Source organism: Aulonocara stuartgranti, assembly GCF_965226115.1.
Source record: "Aulonocara stuartgranti genome assembly, chromosome: 13".
Taxonomy (NCBI): domain Eukaryota; kingdom Metazoa; phylum Chordata; class Actinopteri; order Cichliformes; family Cichlidae; genus Aulonocara; species Aulonocara stuartgranti.
This window is the reverse complement of record NC_138949.1, coordinates 24,495,831-24,521,181: the sequence shown is the minus strand read 5'-3', so window position 1 is coordinate 24,521,181 and position 25,351 is coordinate 24,495,831. Positions and strand designations below refer to the sequence as shown.

General features: G+C 41.9%; 2 protein-coding genes across 9 annotated transcripts in view; one reads left to right on the top strand and one right to left on the bottom strand.

The window, feature by feature from the left end:
- Positions 1-1,159, top strand: part of sdccag8 (SHH signaling and ciliogenesis regulator sdccag8) — a 52,185-nt gene extending 51,026 nt beyond the window's left edge. Inside the window, exon 18 of the mRNA XM_082557586.1 lies at positions 6-1,159. Within this exon, the coding sequence (XP_082413712.1) occupies positions 6-44 (39 nt within the window). The 3' untranslated portion in view covers positions 45-1,159. The remainder of the gene's footprint in view (positions 1-5) is intronic.
- The window catches only part of LOC309720559 (RAC-gamma serine/threonine-protein kinase), a 55,358-nt gene continuing 30,657 nt past the window's right edge, over positions 651-25,351 (bottom strand). For 4 of the 8 annotated variants that reach the window (XM_082557589.1, XM_082557588.1, XM_082557587.1 and 1 more), the window contains 12 exons: positions 24,607-24,732; positions 21,296-21,407; positions 17,609-17,753; positions 16,776-16,907; positions 16,503-16,568; positions 15,676-15,744; positions 13,660-13,782; positions 12,915-13,043; positions 7,182-7,396; positions 6,482-6,569; positions 5,828-5,930; positions 651-5,224 (listed from right to left, as the gene is read on the bottom strand). In XM_082557589.1, the coding sequence (XP_082413715.1) occupies positions 5,139-5,224; positions 5,828-5,930; positions 6,482-6,569; positions 7,182-7,396; positions 12,915-13,043; positions 13,660-13,782; positions 15,676-15,744; positions 16,503-16,568; positions 16,776-16,907; positions 17,609-17,753; positions 21,296-21,407; positions 24,607-24,732 (1,394 nt within the window). In that variant the 3' untranslated portion in view covers positions 651-5,138. The remainder of the gene's footprint in view (positions 5,225-5,827; positions 5,931-6,481; positions 6,570-7,181; positions 7,397-12,914; positions 13,044-13,659; positions 13,783-15,675; positions 15,745-16,502; positions 16,569-16,775; positions 16,908-17,608; positions 17,754-21,295; positions 21,408-24,606; positions 24,733-25,351) is intronic. The other 4 variants (XR_014280514.1, XR_014280515.1, XR_014280516.1 and 1 more) reach the window with 4 other exon arrangements.

The following is a 25,351-nucleotide window of genomic DNA, read 5'->3' as shown; positions in this document are numbered from 1 at the left end:
TCAAGCTGCCGAACACGAGACGAACTGAGACTCTGTCCACATGAGTCTGTCTCGCCGGTTTCCCTTCATCGCTCCGTGGATCACGATGTTCTGTTCGTTTGTCAACAGGAAAACAAACTGTTGTTTACTTAGAGGATATTTATGTCCTCTATTCGGTATTAATGTGGATTGTGTTCATGTAACTGGGTTTTTTGTGGCATTTTTTTGTCTCATGACTGAGTGTAATTATGATTGATAGGTCAAGTGAGTATTCAAAGTATGTTTTTTTTTTCCCTCCCATCCATTTTAATAAATAAAAGCTCAGTCCACTAATGAGCTTTCTGAAGTACAACTTCTTTATATAGAAATGCTAACATGATGCACAACTCAATGTCCAATAGGAAGTGTCCTGGATTAAAAACTGTAAAGATCCTAATCCAAACTTTACTTCCATTACAGGATTTTATTTGCTGGGAAACTTTGAGCATAAAGTGCCTCTGTAAACCTCTGCCATACTGGACATAGACTTGATTTGTATTAAAGCTTGTTATGATGTGTGCAAAGCGCACCCCCAACACTCATTTTGTGAGTTTTTAGTGAACATTGTTTTTTTGCTCTGTTTAGACTGAGCTGAAACTCCACAAAGCGAACAAAAAGTCGACACGATGGCAGCAGATTGACATAGTGCTTTATTGAAGCTGTCTGTAAGAAGGAAAATAATGTGCATCCCTATCATATACATTTTATGTGTAAAAATACTAAGGATGTACAGAGTAAAAAAACCAGCTTCATGTTGATGGTAATTTGTTGTTTTCACATCGTGGCGGGCTCACTGGCCAGCAGCTCTGCATCTGCACGGAGCACAGAAAAAGGCAGTTTGATCCGCTTTTCTGTGAAGCTCTCCAGAGTTTCCCCGATGCCGTGTCAGAGTCTATGCCATCTCTGTGCCTTCGACAAGAGCGGCGACGACCTCGGCCGCGCAGCGACTTGGGAAAACGCGGCCCACTCTGCCGAACAGCTGGAAGCTGTCCGCAAATGTCTCATGCAACTGTAAAGCTACAGTGGATGGACATGGCATCAAAACCCAGTTATACTGTGTAATATTTGTACATGTTTGCTGTTTTGTTTTTTTTTGTTTGCCGTTTATAAATAAATGCATCTCATGCTTGTTTATGTTAAATGTGATGATAGCGGTCTAGTACCAGAGAGAGGAGAGGGGAGGGGGAATCTGCCGCAGACACGAGGTCGAACACTTTCACCTTCCAAACACTCGAGCCGTTTACTGATCACCTGGCGGAGAGCGGTTTGCCATTTAGAGCTGATGGGTTCATTAACAATGGAAGAGGTCAGTTCTTGAAAGAATTTTACATATGTCTGAAACACGAGTGGGGTCTTATGTGTTGTGTGATAGGTGTACAAACAGCAGCAGCTTTAAGAGGGAACACCATCAGCGCAGCATCAAATCTCAAACTGCTGAGGCCACCAGTAAAGCTGTGAGGAACGATGAATTTCTGCATTCAGTTTAAGAACTGAGCCACGTGTCCACGACTGATTTGCTGTTCCACACTGAGTAAGTGTGTTACAAAGCGTTACCTTCCCCCCTATTAAAAGTCAGAGGAAACCCTTCCTTCTTTTTTTAGGATCTCTGACCCCACAGTCAGACTCTGATATCATTGCTGTCACTACATGGACCTGTATCCATCGAGGATGGAGTGTGGGAGAGTTGGCGGCTTACTGTTGAAAAAAACTTTGCGAATCAGAGCAGGAATCTGGGACATCAGTGCCGCGGCTGATCAGTGGATTTGTTTTTTTAAACAAACACTGACCAATTTACTAAAAATTCCAACTGAGCCCAGTTCACAGGCCGCTCTAACTCGTCTCAGCATGCGACACACTTCATCCAGTCTCGCCAACTCTCAACATCAGAGCAACATCAAAGCTAGTGGTTGTAGATGGAGGGGGAGATGTGTTTTGAAAAATCCTCATTTCCTTACAAACATAAAAAACAAGCTAAAAGTCTTCCTTTAAAGCAAAGCTGAACCAGACTCCTCTGAGTCATATAAAAAGTGATGGGTGTTGAAAGTGCTATGGCCGAAGCTACAAAGCGATATTTTATGAACTCTGGTTTCTAATGATTTTTGGCGTTAAGCGTGCACATGCAGCTAGAACTCCTCAGTCGCTCGCAGACCTGGGTCAAATCAAAGCTGAAATCCTTCCAAATACTTGGGGAGCGTTTGCTTGAGCCTGTCGAGGGTGCCAGCTGGGTGGGATTTGTACTCATTTCGCTTCAGCCGTGCCAGACAGGCTCAATCGATCACAGAGCAGTATTTTTCATAAGAGTTCTGAGTGCCACTTTGACTCAGGACTGGTGAAGCGGACAGAGGAGGACTACAGCTTGCAGGCCAGCGCCATCCTTTTATACTTTCTGCCATAAAGCGCCTAGTAGCGGTTTAATGGATGTGCAACAGTAAAGCATATGGACTTCAGAGCAGCGGAAAAACAGGTAATTTGTTGTATATCTGAAAATGGAAAAAAAAAAAAAAGGAGACATTTATTTCTAGCACAAAGTGTTGAAACACAGCTACATCCCCTTACTGCTAAACGCCAAAACAACATTAAATAAATTAAATAGAAAATAAATTCAAGTTATCCATCAATAAAGATAAAAAACATTCAAATAAATAAAGTGGAATACAGTTTTCCACGGCTAATAAGAGCACATCCCCTGGTACTCTTTTAATCCGTCATCCTGACACTGAAGGTGACATCTCCCCCACAAGATGAACATGTCGCTATTTTAAAATTTTAAAAATATATTACCTCACATCTGGCGATATATATATTTTTGTCTCAGAAATGCTGGGTGTCAACGTCTTTGACTTGTTCTGAGCTAAACCGTAAGGCTTACTGGCCATTTGAAGACAGTGACTTTGAGGGGACTTTCAAATCTTGTTGGTCAGACTGGAAGACATACGACAACGTGACGACTGGAAACAAAGAAAAGTCCACAAGGGAGAAATGACGGCGCGCGTTATAGACAGAAGAGTGCGGGGATGGTTTAGTGGTAAGGACCTGATCTTTAAATAAACTTGATCTTCTAAACATCCAAAGAACCGACAGGAACACGACGACTCGCCTTCAAACATACATTTCTTAACCGAGTGCTAACTCACCTCTCCTCAAAACACTTACAGCTAAAGCCTTGCATTCAGCCTTTTGTGCTGCACTTGTTATCCTTCTACTCAACTTCCACTTTGTCTTTCTCACCCGACTGTGCCTTAACCATCACCGACACACACCTGTAATAAGAATAAATATGAGCAACATCTACTAGTCTTCATATCTGACATCTCATTGAGATAATTATGCAGATTCCTAGATGTTTCTCCCAAACTTTCGTCGTCTGTCTTTAATATGTACTGTCACCTCTGGGCTGTCACATTTTGGTCACAAAACAACACGAAAACATTAAAACAAAAAAACAAATGGAGCAGGAAGGCTATCTGCTTTCCCTCCTACATTCTTCAGCCATTTTTGTTTCTTGAGGTGCTTTTTTTTCCCCTCTCAGCCCTAAGAAATAACAATATATTTCTTTCTAGAATAATGTAATAACAATAGAAAAAGTTAAATATAAAACTGATGAGTAGAACAATAAATAAAACATATATATATTATAACCATTGCTGTGATTCTTGTAAACCCATAACAGTTGACGTGTACCTCCTCACGAAACATATATACTTTTTATACCTGTTACCTCACGGCTCCTTATCACATTATAAATATTTCACATCTTTCCTGATTTTTTTTCTCATCGCTGCACTCACCCTGCCATCTCAGACTTTTTTTTTTTTTTTTTTTGCTCTGTGCTGAATCTGCTCCTTTCTTCAGGTTCCCTTTCCTGCACATAGACACAGAGGTACAGCCACATGGATCCAACAGCCGCTATAACGATGCGTCACAGTAAAGCTTTCCATCGTCGAAACAAAAGTACCGTTTTGCTTTTGTGTTCCCTTTCAGAGATTTAAACTCAGCGGGACTGAAAACTAAAAAAGAAAAAAAAATTGGGGGGAAACATTCAAACCAGCTGTTTTCACCTCTGCAGTAATATATGCATCGACCATCTTGCACTGCACTGTAGGTTATGTAGTAAAGCTCATGGGTTGAGAGTCACATCCTTCTGAACTGCTGTGCTTTGAGATGCGATCTTAAAACACAAACCCATAACTGGACCTTAAACACGCACACAGACACACACGACACGCGTTTGATCTACAGAGCTGATGTGTAAGAGCTGTGCATCAGGAGCAGCAGCTGTTCTGCAGCTGTATAAGCATAAGTGTGGTTCATGTTTTGCTGGCGCTTGTATAATGATCAGCAGCATTTAGCCAGTATTGTAGCACCGGGTTTTAGTAGTAGCAGTAATAGTATAAGAGCAGTAGGAACAGCGGTACCTGTAATAGTTGTTGTAGTAGTTGAAATAGCAGCAACGATGATAATGACTTGCACTGAGCAAAACCTGAGTCAAATCCTGCTCGACAACATGAGGTGTGTAGGATTCTGCTCACTGGTGACAACTGCTTCCTCGATGCCAGGCAGCCTCAATAAATCCCAGAATTATGTAACTGAGGATTTCAAATCTGACCTGTCTGCAAAAGCCTGAGATACAACTGGTAATGGCAGTTTGGGTTTTGAATGATTTGAGTGTTTCCGTCCCACGGATAAAGAAGCCACAAAAACGTCTCCTTAGAAATGCATCAGCTGTTGTCTAAGTGCATCAGAGATGTTCATTTTTAGAGTTTGGCAGGCCCGACACACGTCAAAGCACAGCAGGCCACCGGAGGTGCACCCATCATTAAAGGGTCATTACATAACAACTGATCACATCACAGTTCGGATCACCTGGGGTTGCAGTGCAGGATTAGACCGTAATTTCGCCTGAAGGTTTTTTCTAAGGAGGGATTGGAGAGAATTAAAAAAAAAAGAGAGAGAGAAAAGAAGCACACTGGAGAGGTGAAGAACAGATAACGAGGAAGAGGAAAAGGGCAAAAATCCTTCAAGTCATGGTTGTTCTGGGTTGGTCCAAAGCTGTGGGTCTCTTTGCGCCCACAGTGATGGCCTCAGAGACCAGCTGTGATGATGTCACTGTGATGGACAGTTCATTCCCGACCGCTGGCAGAGTACGAGAACTGCGGGAAGTGTGGTCGTCTCTCGTTGTCCAGACAGTCCATCCCATCCTCATCGACTAAGAAAAAAATATGAAAAGTATAGATTCAGAGGTCATTTTTAAAGCATTTACTATATAACACAGTTCATTTGTATTAATACATGACATCAATCAGGAAATATACAACTTCTCTCTCTCATCTGATCATCTTCTCTGTTACTGTCGAGTTAAACAATTAAAAAGTAAGTTTCTGATGTGCCAGTTTCATTCTACTAACATGTGACCTACAAACAAGTGGAACCTCACATCAGTTCATGTATAATACAGCGTTAAATGATTTTAAAAGCACGATCTGTATCCCAGAAGCCCAGAAGAGCTGCATGTGGCCGGAGGACTAACACAGAGACACTCGAATAAACAGACAAAGGTGTTTGTTCCACAGTGTGAAACAGTCATCTGTTTGAGTAAACGCTGTCATTTCACCACTAACATTTTACAGAAATCCTGACACATATTAAACACCCGACAACAGAGAATGCATGTTTGTTTATTTCACCATTATGTCCAAGGACAATATCTGCAGCTTTGTAAAAAAACAAAATTTGTGATTTAGTCAAATTATGTTCTTGACTTATTTGTTCATATGCGCGTGTGGAAAAGAAAGAGGCACGAGACACTCACATTTCTCTGGTGGGGTGATTGTGATGGTCTGAGCTGTGAACTCCTCATCAAAGTATCTGGTGTCTGTCTCCGACGTCACCTGAGGCTTGAACGGAGGAACGAGCTGGGACAGAGATGCGAAGAGATCACATCAGATTGTAAATAACAGCAGTGGGCGTTGTTGTTGTTCCAGACTGACAGACATAAAAATTCCTGTAACTAAAAGTCAGGAAAAAAAGGCCAGGAAGAAGAAGAAATAAATCCACCAAAATCCTCCTTTCACCACAGTTATTATTCATAGTTAACATCCGAGCCTCAGATCCAGAGTGTCTTGTCTTTACATCATTACCATAAAACCCTATAAATAGTAGTTAAACCAACTGAATAATTTCAAGGAGGTCTTTTATGCTTTTGAATCACTGGACTCTACTAAACTCTGCAACAGAACAAAACAACTTTTTAAAAAAAAGTCAAATGAGGAGGCTTGACACCTGTTTAGCTGCTTAAGTGATGCCACCTGACTCTCACTTGATGGTGTTATATGAGAAACACATGCACAGGATACAAAGTCACACATCTCTGTAACACTGTGCTCTTTACAGCTGCCTGTCTTAATAAGTTGAATACATTATTTTCTACAGTCCTATTATGTTTAATTAGACATGCAAACTATACCTTTTTATCGTAGACATCCTGCCAGTCAATACCAGAGAAAAAACTGTGTCTCATTATTTCTTTAGCATCATCTGGCCCTCCTCCGAGCCTAGGGCAGAGGACAGGTGAAGACAGGATTGTTAGAAGCAGAAGTGACAAACGCAGTAAGAAATGAACAGCACAGCGTGAACAGAATGTAAGAAAGATTTCTACAATTTTCTATATGGCGTGTCTTACTGCTGCTATATCGACAAATGGTGGCTAATCAGTGATCTACAGAATGAAAGGCTTTGCCCATTAAAACAGCAGTAAGAATCAGCACATCTCTATATTTGTATGATTAGTGGCTGTACACTAAAAGTAGTGGGTGTTTTTTGTTTATATAGCAAAATAACTAAAGTTAGTCTCCTCTGTGTGTCTGAAGGTAGTAACTGAAAAATAACTTTACACAAAGGGCACAAATATGAATCATCTTCCCAACTTTTCCCACTTTTGCCGGTGGTTGTCAATTCACCAGATCTGTTAATATCTTGTATTAAGTCAGTACCGGGCCATATTGGCGATACAAAGTAAAAATTTAAATTTCGCTGACATGGTGATACGAATAAAGAGATTTATTTGACATCAAAATAGTATTTCTAATAGAGGTCCTGCTTCACATTACTGAATAAATTTGATTTCATGTGAAAGTAAAAAAAAAAAAAAAAGCTTCGACACACACCGTTTGTTCGGATCTTTGAAGAGCAGGCCAGACAGCAGGGACTTTGCGTCAGCTGACAGAGTGCGGGGGAACTTGATGTCCTCCATGAGGATGAGCTCAAACAGCTTCTCGTGGTCTTGGTTGTAGAAAGGCAGGCGACCGCACATCATCTCGTACGTCACAACACCCAGACCCCACCAGTCCACCGCTCGACCGTAGTCATTGTCCTCCAGGACCTGAGGAGCAAACACAAAGATACGAAATTTCTGTCTTTTAAAATGGGACCATTAGTTTTATTGGGCATCTGCTTTTTCTAGTGAACGTCTGCATTTATTTTATTGGACAATATTGACTGCTTAAGGTATCCATTGAATAAACAGATGAGCGAGGAACGGCACCAAAGGACAGTCAATATGCCATTAGGCTCCAGGGATGAATAAAACCAAAAAGTTGTCTGAGATGAACAGAAGTTGCTGCACAGTTATCAAGGACTAAGGTGTAGACGACAGCCCCCACCTCTCTCAATACACAGCCACGTACAGAGGCAAATATTATGGGATGGCAGGTCTTCAGAGGCTCCTGTTACAGTAGGAAAGTCGGCGTGTTGGCGTGGCCTACCAGATGCCCCCCCGGTTGCTGCCAGCTCTCCCTGGCACACTAAGCTCTCCTGGCAGTGACAGACAAGAATGTCCCTGGATGGAAAAGGCAGGAACAGCCTCCAGTCCAAGTCAGGGCCACACCAACCTCCAAGCTGGGTGGCACAAGTACTGCATGGTAAACTGCTGTGTTTCATGTCTATTTGTGTGTGTTTTAAGGAAAATTGTACTGTTTAGTAAGTCACTTTTATATCTAAATCTCGCGTTTGGGCCGCCTTCCTACTCTTCATCCCTTCCTTCATCCTCTCCATCCTGTCTTATCCTGCCTTCTCCATCCTCTAATCATGCCTTCCCTCACTCGCTTTCCTCTCTTTCATCCCCTCATGTTCTGCTCTGCAAACCTCTGGAAGGGAGAAGGAGAAGAGAAGGAGGCAGAAACAAGAAGAGAGGTATTTCAGGTGCTGTTGAGGCCCTCATTAACATAATAAGCTTATTAACATGATGAGTACAAGTGTGTGCATGTGTTGCACGTGTGTGTGTATGTGCGTGTGACTGACAAACAGACAGGGCTGGAGAGCAGCCAGAACAGCATATGTTGTACATCTCGCCAATAATAACAACATCTCACTCACTGTTAATAATGGACCAGTCAGGGTGGACATGAGCACACGCTAACAGAGACTAAAACGTTCACAAAAGGCCTGTTTGTACTGCCACTATTTAAAATGACATGAAACAATTACACAGTGAATTTAATAATATCATAATATTTAAAAACATATACTCCACTCTGAACTAACACCAGACATTGTGTGGCAGATGCTGGGAGGACAGGTGTCATAAATACATAACTGGCTCATATTAAACAGAAAACAGGGTCACATATCAAAACTGTTAATAAACTTTAAAAAACAACAACAAAAAAACGTTGATGCATACTAATTGCAAATTGTGCTTTGATGTTCACATAGGCCTTATTAGCAGTGTCAAAAGGTGAAAACAGTGTCTAAAATCAAACCATACCACTCTAAATGTATCAGTTCAATGTTACAGATGTGATATAATCAACTGTATGAGGAAACTCGAGGAAGCAAAATCTAGTTTTATTTAGCATATTTCTGCATTTTAAATCCTAAACAGAGTTGCTGTCATTTAAAGTAACCACAGCCTAAAATGCCGTGAAGGCAGGCAGAAAATATGCAATATGCTTATTTTGAATACATTTTTACTTGGCAGTTTCTTTCCAGCTCTACAATTAGATAAGACGGCTGAATTCAAATGTCACAGTGCACCACGCAGGGAAGAAAAAAAAAAAGGAAGAATACGAAGAACACACCAAACAGCTGCCTGTGAGTTTCTACAGCAGTTCAATACCACGGAAAGCTGGTCATTAACTGACTGAGCTCATGCACTTGACACTAAACTGCTAATGATGCAGGCGGACTGCTTCAATGTGTGCAAGTCAACATGTACAGTACGTGGAAGTGAATAAGAGACTTATGAGTGCTATTTTATGTGTGAATGTGTGTTTGGGTGAGAATTAAGCTGGTCACCCAGTTGGCAGCTGCAGAGAAGAGCTGGGGGAATGAAACACACCGCCAGCTCCAGATATATTACTGACTGGTACGGCTGGAGGGATAACACTGGCTTAGACTGCTGGGAGACTGCAAGACACACACACGCACACACACACAGCAGATGGAATATTTATCCATCCTCATCAAATTCATAAAGTTTTGAGTGTGAGATGTTTGGTGTTGTTTCAGTTCCTGCAGCTCGAGGACACACACACACACACACACACACACACACACACACACACACACACACACACACACACACACACACACACACACACACACACACACACACACACACACACACACACACACACGGAACCGTTTATGAAATTCAGAGCAGCTTACGAGGTTGATTTTGCATCTTTGTACAAAAAAGGTACAGAAATGCAAACTAATCAGTGTGTCCAGTTAGGCATGTATACGTATGTGGTTGTCAGTGTCTGTAACAGTGTGTGTAATGGTGTGTCCGTGTGTCCTGGGACTAAAGAAAGTGGTGGCAGCTCGGTTGCAGGCAGGGAGCAGATTAATCCACACAGAGCCAGAATGATGCCCCACAGCCCGAGGCATGGAGGCACTGGAGTGTGTATGCGTGTGTGTGTGTGTTTATGGCATGTGTGGTTATGTGTATAATTTAAAAAGAGGCAGGGCAAATAAATAGGACAAGACAGGAAGAAACAAATGGGACAAATCGAGAGGAGAGGAGAGGAGAGGAAAGAAGAAGGAGAGGAGAGGAGGAAAGAAGGAGGTGAGGAAGAGGAGGAGAGGATGCGAAGAAGAGAAGGAGGAGAGGAGAGTGATTTAAAGCAGCAGTGATGGAGAAGGTCCTGTCCTGTCCTGGTCCCTATAGTGGCAGCCATGTGGCAGCTAGCTGCCGATCGCAGGATGAGGGCTTTGGCAGCCTGGACAGGGCTAGATGGGACGGGATGGGCACACACAGCCTGAGGCTGTACCAGCCCAGATACCCAGCAGGAAACACAAACACACATCCACATACACAGTTCATATACTGTGAACATACTATCCCATATTGTGGGTATCAGACAGAGGCCTTCCATCTCCAAAGTGTCATCACTTGAAAATGAATTTGTGCTGTCACTGTGCTAACATTTTGAAATACGCTGACTGTGCCGCTATGTTTGTGAAACATTTACAATAGAAAAGGAGTCGCAATAATACCCAACATATACAACATACAAACAAAATAAAAACAAACACATAAAAATAAATGGAAAAGGCCCAAATCCATTCCCTTTAACACTTTCAAATTTGCCACAAAGAAATGTGTCAAACGCACAAAAAAGAAAAGGAAAAAAAACACTCTCCATGTGTTTTCTCTGATCCCGTTCCATCCCTTTGCGAGGATCTTACACTGCTTATTCTTTATTAATCTTACATTAATCTTTTTTATAATTGTTGACTTCCCTTGAAACAAATGATAACACTTCAATCTAATTCTTTATGAGTTTGGATGAAGAATTATTCAGCGTTGCGTTGCTGCAGTATCTGTTTGTGTGTTCTTCAGGCACGCAGCAGACAGAAACCCTCTTTATTCACTTCTCATCTGCCCTTTTCACTGACGGCAAACACAGGAACTGTCTGAATTTCACTCCTGTAACCCTGAAATATTTTCTCTCCCTTCTCATCTTCCTCTGTCTTCAACCCCCATCCCCCCTTTTTCTTTTTTATCCCGGCTACTTTGCATCTCTGTAACTTGGCTCCGAGCAAACTGTGTTATTTTTACACGCGGGCGGGCGAGCAGAGCTTGCGGGCGGGCGAGTGGCGGCGGCGGTGGTGTAGATTTCCAGGTTTTTTCCGAGCACCTTCCTCCAACCTCGCCCATCTGCCGCCATCTGCCTCGCTTTAGCCTGCACTTTCTACTGCAATCACACACACACACACACAGCGCACACGCGCGCACACACACATATAAATACACACAGACGCACATCCTGTGAAAAATAACCAACAGCCTCCAATCAGCTTTTGGCACGCAAAGGAAGGGACTAAAAAAAAAAAAAAGCACAAAATGCTGCGCCAAATTGTCCTCCATACTTTTTTGAGTGGGATATATACTATGCCTCTCCCCTCCTGCCTTCATCTCCACATCACCATCGCTCTGCTTCCACCACCCACAGTCGTGCAACACTCTCTGCAGTTGATCTGCTGGCCTTCGAGTGAGGCAGAGCTGATGACTGGACAGCGGATGGTTGAAAAAAATGATTACAAGATCGTAGCGCTGTGTGTTTGTGTGTGTTTTTGTGTGTGTGTGTGAGAGGAACCGTGCTTTGCCCTTTTCCAATTCAACCAACACCCTGCTTCGCACGCAAAAACTGCATATTTACTGTTCACCCTGATATTATGGAAATTGTTTGCCTGTGAAATTTGCAAATGAAACTGTACATACATAAATTCCACTATAAGAAGACTCCTAACACCCTCATGAGTGTTATGGGTAACGGGTCGGGAGAGAGTCTCTGGATCATCACTTTGTGATTCAAGTGTACTGAGCGCATTAGCTCCGCCTCAACCAGACACATAAATGAAACAATAAGATAATTCATGATAACGAAACACAGAATGACCTCTCTTTCAGTGTGTTTCAATACTTAGAAATACATTTTGCTATTAACAATGGATTTTTGTAATGCAGTAAAGGATACTGTATGTGTGGCTCCTACAGGTTCTTCATGAACCTACCCTGCAGGCACCCATTTATCAAAGCTCAGTAATAATTCCGGTAGTTAAATTAATCAGCCAGGGCTGTTGTTAGATAAACAGAAACTGTGCAGTGGGCAACATGAGTCTCACAGTTCACAGGGGCCTTCCTGGTGGAACCCTGAGCACTGCAGAAAAGCTGCCTAATGGATAGGCCGCCTGTGGATGCCACAGATGCTTTTATGTACTACGAGGCCTAAGTCAATCTGCTCAGTTTACGGAACATAACATACAGTCACTGAGATTTCTCTTGTTGATCAATTATATAAATCAGTTTAAAAAGTGGACGCTCCTTCGTGGATCTGGTGGTTTGAATCCTTTGCTTTTTGGCCTTTGAACACCTAACATGTTCATGACTGAATCAATGTCGCATGTGGAAACAGGCTGAGCTCTATATCCTGCACCTCTAAAAATATCTTACACGTACACTGTCCTGACAGTGTATGGTTTTTACATGGTGCCCAGAACTACTATACAGTACAACTCTCAGGAATGTGCCCTGTGACATATTAGCAATTTCTTTAACTGCTTCTCATCTCTTCTTCTTCTTATCTATAAATAAAAACAGAATTTTAATGAAAACGTTAAGCAACAAATGCATCAAATTCTCTGACACCACACATCATGTTACACTTCAAATTTCACACGTGGGGTACACACGTGAGTGATCAATTAGTGAAGATCAAAGAAAAAAAGCTTCTCCTTTCCTGTACAAGATTACAGATGTGCATACATCCAAGTGAAAATACCAAGGATGTGTGCTTATTTACCGCATTGCAGTGCAGTGCAGGCACCTCACATTCACCCTCTGATGACAAAAACATAAATGTATATACACACATTTAAAAAAAAAAAAACATTACCTCAGGTGCAAGGTACTCTGGTGTACCACAGAAGGTCTTCATGGTAGCAGCATCAGTGATGCCCTCCTTGCAGAGCCCAAAATCTGTGATTTTGATATGGCCATCTTTATCCAGCATTAAGTTTTCCAACTGGAAGGAAATCAAAATCTCTTTGTCATTATGTGACACTTTATTAACTGGCTGAACACTTTTTGTGCACTGTGGAGTCAAACTTGTTATCACTTTGAAGAGGAAAGCAGTGAGGGACGAGTAAGCTGTATTGTATTACTCCACAGTGTGGCAGTACACACACTCAGACACACAAACACCAAGTTGAAAAGGGAAATAAACTTCAGGCATGTAGTGGAGCCACTCAACCTTTTAATTTTAATGGCTGAAGTGTTTTTCTCACTCTCTGTCTGCTTTTTCTCCTTTCTGTTTTCTTGGCTGCTGCGAGTGGGGCTGGGGCCAAGGCTGCCAGGCAGGCACTCAGACGGAGCAATCTACCTCTCTACCTCTGTGGCATCAGCACCTCTCTCCTTCCCTCTCTCCCTGCCTCCTGCAATTCTTTGCTGCTTTATGTCTGTGTGAGTTTGTCCCTGTCCGTCTCTTTAATTACTACACATCCTGAGCCACTTGTCTTCTCCTGGACGGGGAGGGACACCGAAACACAAGAGGTGGGCAAAAACAAAAGAAGTTTTCCCTAAAATATCTGATCACTCTCTTCCATGCCCCCAGCCTGCTTTTCCTCCCTGTTTCTGTTTACCTTGAGGTCCCGGTACACAATCTTGGCTGAATGCAGGTAGTCGAGAGCCGAAACAATCTCTGCGCCGTAGAAGCGCGTGCGCTCCTCTGAGAACACCCGTTCTCTGGACAAATGGAAAAACAGCTGCGGGAAAAGGAGGAAGGACGAGAAGGGAAGAGCGGGTGAGAGGGAGAGAACAGAGAGAGGGCGGGGGAGAGAGAAGGGGGAGAGACAGCAGGGACGGCACAGCAATAATTACTGATTTATTGGAGGAAATTAGCACAACACAAACTGGCTGCCCGCACCATATTGAGATGATAGATAGCGGAGGGGAGGGTGAGTGGGGTGTGTGTGCGCGTGTGTGTGTGTGAGGGGTGCATGTGTGTGGGGGGGGTCTCAGAGGACGGCGGGTGGAGGCGCTCGGCAGCTGGCGCCTCATCTAGTGGCCCCCCCCACACCCCCTTCTCACTACACATACACAGACACGCATACCTCTTCCACGTTACCCTCTGGGCTAGGTTGGCACGGTGCTGGCGTGGAGTTCGGCGATGGGGGCCAAATCAAGGGTTTAATCAATACACCAGTCTAGTTAAAGACAGGCCGACTGCCGCTGTCGCCAACAGCCCCCCGACTGCCTACGGTGCAGTACTCATTAGTGGCCTAACTGGCCTTGCCCCCTGAGCCTCCGTCTTCATTTGCTCCATTCTCATATCCACCGTTCTCTGTTTTTGGCACAAGGCTTATTTTCATACTTTAAAGAGTACAACCCCTCCTGTGGTTTGACCTCTCCTGTCTTCCTTTTAAATGGCTCACCTCACATTCCCTTCCTCACTTACTTTCTCCTTCGCTGTCAGTTGTCAAGTTCTCACTGTCACACAGCTACACATGTGGCACCAAACTGACATCAGCCTGCTGTGCCGCAACAGTCGAGTCGTACAAATTACCCATGAGGCCAAAGGGCAGATATCTCCCCATTAATTGTTCAGGGAGGTTTGCATAATGGCCACTGGAGTGATCCTCACAGACCACCTTGCTCAAATGGTGTCTGTTTGTGTGCAAGTGTGTGCATGTGTGTGAGTATGTGTTGAAGCTGTGGTGAGAGGGGGTAACACGACAGGTGGGCCTTCATCAGTGTACTGGCAGCTGTGACTGTGGCAGGTTTGTAATGGGTTCGGTGTGTGTGTGTGGTGTGTGTGTGAGGCATGTGTGGTCACAATTTGTCCGTTGAGGTAAAAATTTGGTGCGTGTGTTTGTATGTATGTGTGAGTTCTGCTCAGGCCTGGTGCTGGCTGAACTGCTTAACTAGCTGGGAGGGGAGCAGGTGACAGTTACACTAAGGGAATGAACCAAGATTGCAAAAACGGCCCGATTAAAAATCTGAGAAATGGAAAAGTGGGGGAATCCAAACTCATTTCATCTCAGACTGTCATTCTGGCTGTGTCCTCCCCATAGGTGTGTTCATGAATAGACACACGCAGGAGAAGGAGAGTACAGAAAAGAGAGGCGAGAAGGCAAGTGAGAGGCCAGTTGGTTGGAAAATTAACCGTGTTAGAAAGCAATCCAAAAGCGAAACTTTAGCCACTTCTTCAGTGTTTGCACGTTCAACCGATCATTCCCGGCACTGCTGCTGCAGCTTTGCACATACAATTACAACATATTCTGTATTCATCTGTGAGACATTTATGAACCCAAAAAACTGTTTAGGAAATTGTCTTTGAAATAATAATAATCACAAAAACAACTAATTTACAATTTAAATCCAGTCTCTTTTAGTTTGGCTGAACACTGGCATCTGGAGAGTGATTAAATATGATTTAAAACACTTGTAACAACCCTGATATATAAAAACTGAAATGAAAATTAAGATAACAGATCCAGGAATGTATCTGTTTACATACCATAAGACAGTTACTGTGAGAAAGTAACTCGCCGACAGTTATTGTGGTGGAAATGTGGTTTAACCGGCTCTTTAAAGTAGTAACACAAAGATGAGAAACCACACACAGCACATCCATCACAAATGTGTGTGTCTCTTACCTCTCCTCCATTCACATACTCCATGACGAAACAGAGGCGGTCTTTAGTCTGGAATGAGTATTTTAGAGACTGAAACAAAAACCACACACACAAACAATTTATATAAAAGAAATCATTCACCGAGGCACTGAAAGCATCAGCCTTGCATTAATTAAAATAAAATAATCTCAGGATATATATGTAATATAACATTTCAGGCCTAACTGGTTGTACAGGAGAGGTAATATGGAATGCTCCTTCTTCATTTGGCTTAAAAAACACAAACAATCTGCCTGTTTTCGTATGCACTCCCTGTACAGTGAACAGTGAAGTGGGTGAGTGAACGATTTCATACACAGCAGGAAGTCTTGCCGTTCTAGCTAGAACAGCAGGAGGAGCACAACGTGATCGGCCTAAGCTTTAAACTGTTTATGCCTCTATTTGTTTATTCAAAGCAAGTAGGTGTCTGTGTGTCTGTGTGTTCACTTTCTCTTTTGAGGGAGAAATCTGCTAAACAAAAGAACAGTTGGTTGAAGTCTCTTTGTGGCTGCAGGTGTGACGGGGCTAAACTCAGATGTGAAGTGTAATTGCTCTTTCGATAGTGTGTGTGTGTGTGTGTGTGTGTGTCTGTGTGTGAACATGCATATATGTGTGCAGCAGCTAATGTGTGAATGTGTACATCAAAGCTAACAGATGCAGCTGTTAAAGTACAACAATGTGGCTTCTAAATCATAACTCAGGTATGTGGAGGATGAATAAGCTGTGTGTGTACAGATGTCAGGACACGGTCCATATGTAAAGATCTATAAATTTAAACCAGTTGTGTTTAGTGTGTACGAGGTACTTACAGTTAGAAAGGGGTGCCTGGTGTTTTTTAGTACTCTGCTCTCTGTGAGTGTGTGAGCCACTTCATCCTGTTCAGACAACATGCAATGAAAACCATTATCAGTCCACTTAAACCACTAAGAAAGAGGACAGCTGAACAGTGCTGCAGCAGTACAATAAAAACAACCAATACTGACATCTGACATTACCCAGAATCAAAAGTACAGTAAAAGATAAAATATTCAAATTAATGGACGCAACTGAAAATACATACTTGATGTATTTTCCAGACTCACCTTGGCTATAATGACTTCTTTTTTAAGGATTTTCATGGCGTAGTATTTCCCGCTGGCCTTTTCCCGGACAAGAATCACTTTACCAAAGGTTCCCTTTCCCAGCAGCTTCAGGTAGTCGAAGTCGCTCATTGTCTATTAGAGGAAAAAAAGAGAAGGCCAATATCATGAGTTCCTCAGTTGAATAATTGATGCAGTATCTACTGGCATTTAGAAACATTAAAATCCCATTGGAAGTGTAGGGCTGTGAATATTTTGAAATAAGTATATTTTTCTCCTTTAAGCAATACAATGAGGATTCTCTGTGAAGCCGTTTTTCATGTAACAGAAAAGTGGCAATCTTCCTCAATGTAAATGATATCTAAATTCAAGCAGCCAAAAACAACATTTATTGACTGCTACTGGGCTAAATGCCATGAAATTCATGAGTGATGTTAATGGCACCCGTGAGATGACTCCCAGTCATCTTCATGACCATGCCGAGTGCGACTGTCAGGTCAAAACAAGCCCTTTAGTCTACGATAGACACTGAAAACAGATTTTTATTGAACCATAACATTATTACATAAAACCTTTACAGAGTGGGGTGTAATAAACAGCAGAGCCAGAGGAGGCAGCTAGTGGTAGATTGTTAAATTTATTTTTTTATGTATGTAGTAGGAAATGTGCCCAAGTATCACCTGTGCCTTCACAGAAGATATTTAGCAGGACTGATTTTACTCGCTGGAGTATTATAACATGAAAAAAATTATGAGCTGACATAAAACAGCATAACGGCTGGAATATTTTTTGTACCTTGGGTATAAAATACATGCACGTGCAAGTGTAGTTTTTACCTTTCTTTTGTGGTGTGTAGTGGAGATGTCCATCTCCTCCTCCACCATGTTGTCGATGTTGGAGGTGGGGCTGCACTGGATCCTTTCCTCCTCTTGTCTCTGCAGCTTGTCAGCCACCATCTGAATTGCCTCTGTCCACTCATCTCTGGAGTCAAAGCATGTAAAAAGGTAAAGTTAGCATTTGCAGCCTTACTAAGACCTTTCTTAATATACTGACTGTCCAAAAAGGTCCAGTTTACTATGCTTAAGCACACACCTGTAACTAGCACATGTATAAAAACATTAAATTGGTGTAATGCATTATACTGGTCCTAATATTAAAAAGAAATTTGAGTGCACTTATTTAACCAGGTTTTTAAAGGCATCAAAGTGTTTTCAATTAACATAAACACCTATTTGTTCAACAGAGTGGAAACACGGTCAACTAGAGAATCAACCAAATGAGCAATGATCATAGAGCAGAACTAATGCCTACCAGTCTGTGTGTGTGCATGTGCGAGAGGCGAGGGGGTGAATGAGTGTGTGCAAATACACACCAGTGCATTAGAGGGAACAATGCTTTGTTTTTTGCTAACATTGTTCCTCCCCATTGACTTTCCATTAGCAGTGATGTTCAACATCTGTTCAGAGAAGGTGTGTGTGTGCGTGTGTGTGTGTGTGATTATAATCTGTAGCAGCATGGATGGCCATGCATCAAGATGTTAAGGTGCATTAACTGTATTTAACAATGATGAATATAATGGTTAGGACAGAGGGTCTAGCTTCCCTCTACCCTGAGAAGAGAAGAGAAGAGAAGAGAAGAGAAGAGAAGAGAAGAGAAGAGAAGAGAAGAGAAGAGAAGAGAAGAGAAGAGAAGAGAAGAGAAGAGAAGAGAAGAGAAGAGAAGAGAAGATTCTGTGATTTTAGCAGTATCCAAAAAATTGTAAATTAGTTTAAGTTCACACAACTTGAAAGTTTTCCTCAAGAATGAAATGGTTCAAAATGACTTGTACTTTGAAGTTTTTTTTATGCCACTGATCTTCACTCAAACAGTGTTAATCCTGTGCCACATGCAGGGGTTACATGTTAGCAGAAAACACCAGAGAGCTTGAACTGAGGTGAAGTAAAAATGATACTCAAATATTCTGAAATCCCCTGGACTCGGGAGAAGCAAATCTGGATTTACGAGAATGCACTTTGAAAACACACTTACCCAGAGTAAGCTGTGAGGAGATCATAATAATGAAACCTGCTTGACTCATAAACATTCACCTCTGTCTGCTTTGTTTTGTTTTGAGTTAGACGCCCATATGTTTCCTTGAGGGATCTGGAGGAATATTCATCTGAACCTAAACAGAGCAGTGTGTTTTTAAGATCTGAATCTCTTTCTTCTGCAAAGACTTCTTAGCATACCCTACACACTCCAAAACAAGGGCAAACTCAAGTTACACTCTATCAACAACAGTGGAGCACTCAATTTGTGGCATCCATATTGTGCGAATGTGTGTGTGCTACGTGAAAAGCAACGGGAACTCTCTCAAGGTCAGACAGCAGATAAATGCTCTCTCATTTTGAGTATTTTTTTTTGTGTAATGAGGGGTTTTTTTTTGCTAATGAGAGATAATGGGCCTGCCTACAGTCGGGCACCACGCCAACACGTGCCACCCTCTCTGGGTTGGTGCTGTGGTAGCTGGAGCTCTGCCAGCACGGGTACAGTACAACAGATACAGTAACACACAACAGCACAGACTCCCACACGCAGACTTTTTTCCAACCCACTTCAATAACGCAAAAAATCTTGCGCGCACTTCTACAACAAAGCACAGGCACATCTGGAGCTCACAGTCATCTACTTCCTCTTCCTCCATCAATATAAAGTTATTAGTTTAATGTTATCTCTCAAATGCTTATTTGATTATCTAGAGACTAAACTACTATAAAAGCAACATATAACACCAAGTTAGACAGACAGCTGCAGCCCACACACATAGACCCCCAAAAAAATGAATAAATAAAAAGAAGAACACACACACACACACACACACACACACACACACACACACACACACACACACACACACACACACACACACACACACACACAAAAAAAAAAACTCAAAGGATGCACAGAAGCATCTGTGGTCTTCTGGGCAAAGCTGTTCATTTTCTGGAGATAAACACCTCAGCTCCTCAGAAAGGAACTGAGCAGCTGGAGAATTTATGCCAACGCAACTTGAAAGGTCTCCTTTCCACTCTGTCTCTCTCACCCTCTCCTTTCTCTCTCACACCACCAAAAGCAATACAGTACAGACCTCTTCATACATCCTGTATCCCTGCCATTGATAATTCGTTTACCCATGTACTTTCCATTTATTTTACTTCAACATGATTTGTACTCATTTGGCTATTTTTGCTTCCCTTAATGGAAAAAAAAAATGCTTCGTCAAGCAGTCGTGGATGTCAATTTGACTGGTGGTAGCCACAGGTTATTGAGAAAGAGGCACGATACTCAAGAAAAATTCAAGCACCGACTTGTGGCATGAAAAACACCGCAACAACAGCTGACCCTGAAAGCAACAAACTGTCTCTTCTGGGAAGAGAGTGTAAATCAATTCCAAATGGAATGTAATACAAAGAATACATTACTGTGCAAAAATCAGCCTGTCATTTCTTTATATTTTGCATGCAATGATCCAAACTCTCTTGCAATTTTAAATTTCTTTTTAAGTGCTCTTGAGCAATAGTTCTCTGGGTTTCTGAAGGGCTTTCAAAGTGGTTTTTTGGCTGGTTTTCATTCATTTTTAGTCCAGTATCTCCACCTGATCATTTTCAGTTTAATGTTTTTTGTTTGTTGAAACACTAACCTATGCATCCTACAAGGATAAAAAGGCAACTAACTCAAGAGATGAACCACTGTCGTGTCTACATATAACAGTCAGCTTATCAAGGAAGCAATTTTAAATAACTTTTTTTACAAGTGTATAATTTATTCTCATTTCTTTAGTTGAATCTAAGGAAAAGACAAACATAACACAGTTTGGTAAGCAAAAAATAATATTTTTGCACTAATGAGGTGATTGAAGAAGCTATTAGCCAAAAACTTGGAATATCTCAGCATGGTGCGCAGTATCATTAAAAATATAAGGAAACTGGAGGAGTGGAGAACACAAGTGGCAGTAGCATGCCCAAAAACATATCTATAGTGGATGAACAGGGTCTTAAAGTCATGCGTTCCAGCAAAGACCTGACACAGAACCTGAGCGATGCACCAGGACATTCATGATATGTGATCCATCTACTGTTAACTGAAGTGTCATCAAAAATGGTCTCAGTGCAAGCGTAGCTATCAAGAAGAAATTCTTAAGGAAGGGAAATGAACTGGATTGAAAATCTGTGGCATTCACATTTTTGATTCAAGTTGTTGTCAATATGTACAGAAGACAGATGTACAACAGTGAGAGTCATCAATAAAACATGGTGGAGGCTCTGTCATGGTTTGGGGTTTTCAGCCAGTGCTGGAGATTTTCTCAAAACTGGTGGAATTAACAGAGAATAGACATTTTTTGGTATTCTGACTAATAAGTCTTAACTAGATTACAAAATGTCCATTCAGCATGCTGCACTCATTTCTCAGAGAGATATAGATACTCACTGATCAAACCCTGATTGTTGAACACTTTAGGAATTGTTGCCTAAAGGAAAACTGACCTCTCATCTGGGGAGTCCACATGGAACGTCCTCTCGATGACCGTGGTCCACTGGAGGCAGCGTATGATGAAGGTGTTTGACTTCGGCCTCTCTGTCTTCATCAGCTGACATTCTAAAAATAAAGAAAGAAAGAAAGAAAAGAAAAGAAAAGAAAAGAAAAGAAAAGAAAGAAAATGGGCACCCAGAGGAAAGTGATTTCTTCACTGTACGATGACTGCAATCACTTTGCACTCCAGAAAAACAAATAAGCAGAAACAAACTCAGATGAGGTCAGAGCACTTCTAACTCTACCAGAAATAAATTAAGATGTAGTGACTTCAGGTCAAAGTTACTTATGACTTATGACAAGTTAAAAATATGCACGTATAGCATGTCGGCCATTGGATTTGCCAGGGTATTTTTTTTCTACACTTGTGCCTAGGCAGTTGTTATTAGCAACATCTGTATTTTTCCCTTAAAGCCCTCTGCTGTTAAAAAGGCCTAGTCCTTGCCACAGTGACACTAGAATTCATTTAGCTAGAAAAAGAAGCCATGTAACAAATTACCCTTAACATTATCATTAAGAAAACATGCACTTTGTATTTTAATTTGTTGATTTAAAAAAAACGGCAACTTCAGCAACCAATGACTGTGCCAAGGGATATTATGTGGTGCACCACATACGCATCTGGTGACTATCAGAACAGACGCATTTCTATGAAAATAGGCAATACAGCAGTCCATTACTGCGCAAAGCATACTACAGTACACAAAAGCAGAAACGTATACACACATAGCCAGATGGGGCTGTGAGCTTGCTGTGGGAAAGAATGCATCTTCATTGCCCCTTTGCAGTCTCTCTGGTTTTTGGAGACGAGAACTGATGTAAAAGAGCCTAATGAGTCACCTTTTGTCCTCTCGTCTCCCCCACTTGCTCTACATATGTGACCCTCCATCTCTCTCTCTCCTGTTTTCTCCTCCCCTCTGTCCTCTTTTTGTCTCCTGTCATTCTCCGCTCACCTTCTCTCCCTCGCTCATCTCTCCCTTCCCCTCCTTATAATGCTATCTGTTTAACTGTGGCACAGCACAGCATGTCATGGCTCTGCCTAAATATAGACAGGAAGGTTAATGACAAGACCACAGTGCTTCGATGTAAACACACACAAAACTACACACACAAAGAAGCTACAACCTGACTTGTGAATACAGCCTGCAGTGTTGCCTGAAAACAATGTTATGCTATGGTTGATGCCAAAAAACACTCACACCCACACACAGACAAACACACACATACACACACGTAAAAGTAAAGTTTGAATGAAATTGGGTTGTTTGCCACAGCAGGCAATTGTGAAAACTGTGTAGCAGTGTTAGTGTGTGTGTGCGCGCGCGCGCGAAAGGCTTGTATGTATGAGTCCCTCTGCAGGGAACAGGCCTGTACCATCTCTGTTCCATCTGACCACTTCTGTTGTTCACGCACGCAAACACACACGCACAACCACGCAAAAACAAACAAACACATACACGCACACAGTCACACACACACACACCACCTGGCCTCCCAGCTTTGGGCAACAGATGTGGCAATGCCAGTGCTGTGCCAAGCAGCCAGGGCCGGATGTATGGCCTGGCTTGTCCTCCTCACAAACTCTTTCCTCTCCCCTTTTTCCTCCTTCTCCAGTCCTGTCTTCGTCTCCTCCTCCCTGTCTGTTTGGTGCTGATGATCCTCCTCTCTCCCAGTCCCTCCGTCCTTCTCTTCCTCCACCCTAATCATCCTTCCATCTCTGCCCTTCCCTGTTCTTCCTCTCTCCTCTGCCACCTCTGATCAGCTACCATCGCTCATTCCCCGTACTTGTCCTCCCTTCTGGACTCCTATCTTTCTTTCTCCACCTCCATTGTTCGATGTACCATTTTTTATCATTTTCTCTGAGGTATCAGCTTGTATTCTATCATACATCATATTTTCTGTTTTGGCTCTCGTCTCACACATATTCTCTGCCTCTCTGCAGATATTTCACATGCCCTGCAGGTGCCATTTGATTTAAAAGAATAAACATATTCGCCTCATTTATGTTATTTTGAAATCTGAGATATTGTGCAGCAATACAGTGTTAATTGGAAATAGATGCTAATAATTTTGGTGGCATCTGCATCAGGCCTTGTGCCAAGAGGGCAAACACCATCATAGTAACAATCAGATTATGTATAAACATGAACTAGAGTAAACAACTAGATAATACATACTCATTTATTCATTAACAGACAGCTGCTGTGTGTTACACTATATTTTTTATAAAACAACAAAATAATCTGGTTCATTTTGCAAAATTAAACAAGGTTATCTGCTCCTTTATCTCATTTCAGCTTGAATGGTAGTCCTTGTGGTACCCCCCCCAAAAAAATCAGGTTTACTGCCTCCACATGTGCCCTCAGGCAGTTCAAGATCCCTGCCTAGTTGCACAACTTACTTCTTGAGGACTTTTATTACACGCATTCTTTAATACTGACAGAGATATAACTGTCTTCTCAACCCGCCTCCCTCACTTGTAGACTGATGTTCACTTGGACAGATGGTAATGATTTTGTTTTCTTCCATTTCAGTCTTTCATTTTATCTGCTATAAGGCACTTTCAAACTTTACTATGAGCTGACTGATATCTTTAATCAATGTTACATGAAAAAGTATTTTACTGCATTTCCACTAAGCCCAGCTAAGTCCACTTTTATTCTCATTTCCCAGACTTAATGTCTTTAATCTATGTGTAGTATAAAGTAACCTTAACTTGAGAAAATTTGATATTTTTAAAAACAGAAAGGTTAATAGAAACTCAGTTCTGTCCTATAAGCAGTTGGAGGCAATACTGATGGTTATTAAAAGTTCATCAAGTGCTGAGTTGTCCTAAAGCAAGACTGTGACTCAGTACCACCTGCAGAGATTCTTCATTGAACTGAAATGTTCCCTTCACAGATAAATTACAGGAGGTGTTACCATATCATTACTTAATTATGAGCCTCCAGAGAAGTATGCAGGGTACTTTGGTAATGTACGTAGAGGAAAGATGCAGGTTCCTGGCTACTAGTCTTCCCATATACCCTGCTTACAGTTTAACATTTCAATATCTTTAAGGTGCTGACATGATCGGTCAACTGAATGTTGAGTCAAACAAAAAGATGTAATCTGCAGCTGCATCCCTCTGACAGAAATCTGTGGATCATCATTTTCTCACTTGCCTTTAATGTTCCTGTCTGTATACAGTGTAAAAATTCATGTACACAAAATTTTAGAGCACAGTGTCAAGAGTCTATAATGGCATATGTTGTAGGTAACATACTTGCTACTGAGAAGTTATTTAAGGGGTAGGGCAGGTCGGCATCCTGAGGTTTCTCTTTGTAGCCGATGAAAGAGCCGTCTGTCTTCAGCAGGAAGTACCGCGGTCGCCAGTTCTTTATGTATTCACCTGAAAAGAAAGATGAACACAAAAAGAAAGAAAATGTAGGAGTTAAATATCTTCAATAAATACTTGGTGCACACACAGGTAAATTCAGATCAGATTCAGAGGAAAGAGTGATGCTGATGGAATAGTTCATTCAGGGGTTGTGATGATTACTATAATCATCATGATATATGGACAGTCGCATTAACTGCAACAATAATAATGCTAAGGATTTTAAATACAGATTTTATTCCCTGGACAGTTAGGAGCCTGTCTGCTCAACTCTCATCTGTCCAAAAGATGTCACACACACACACACACACACACACACACACACACACACACACACACACACACACTCTGCAGTGTTGCACAAACACACACTTACACACAGCATCTCTATGGCTCCCACAGCGCTTGCCAGATTCAGATCGGATTATCATGTAAAAAATGACAAAAACATGTTTACCAGCGCAGAACTCAAACTATCCATGCCAGAAACATCATCTGGCTGATACATGGGCAGGTGTTGAGGTGACGACCCCTCTACCAAATACTCACACGCGGACACACAACGCACACAAATCTACAAAAACCACTGGTCACTAGAAGACAAGAAAGAAGAGACAGATCAGATGAGACA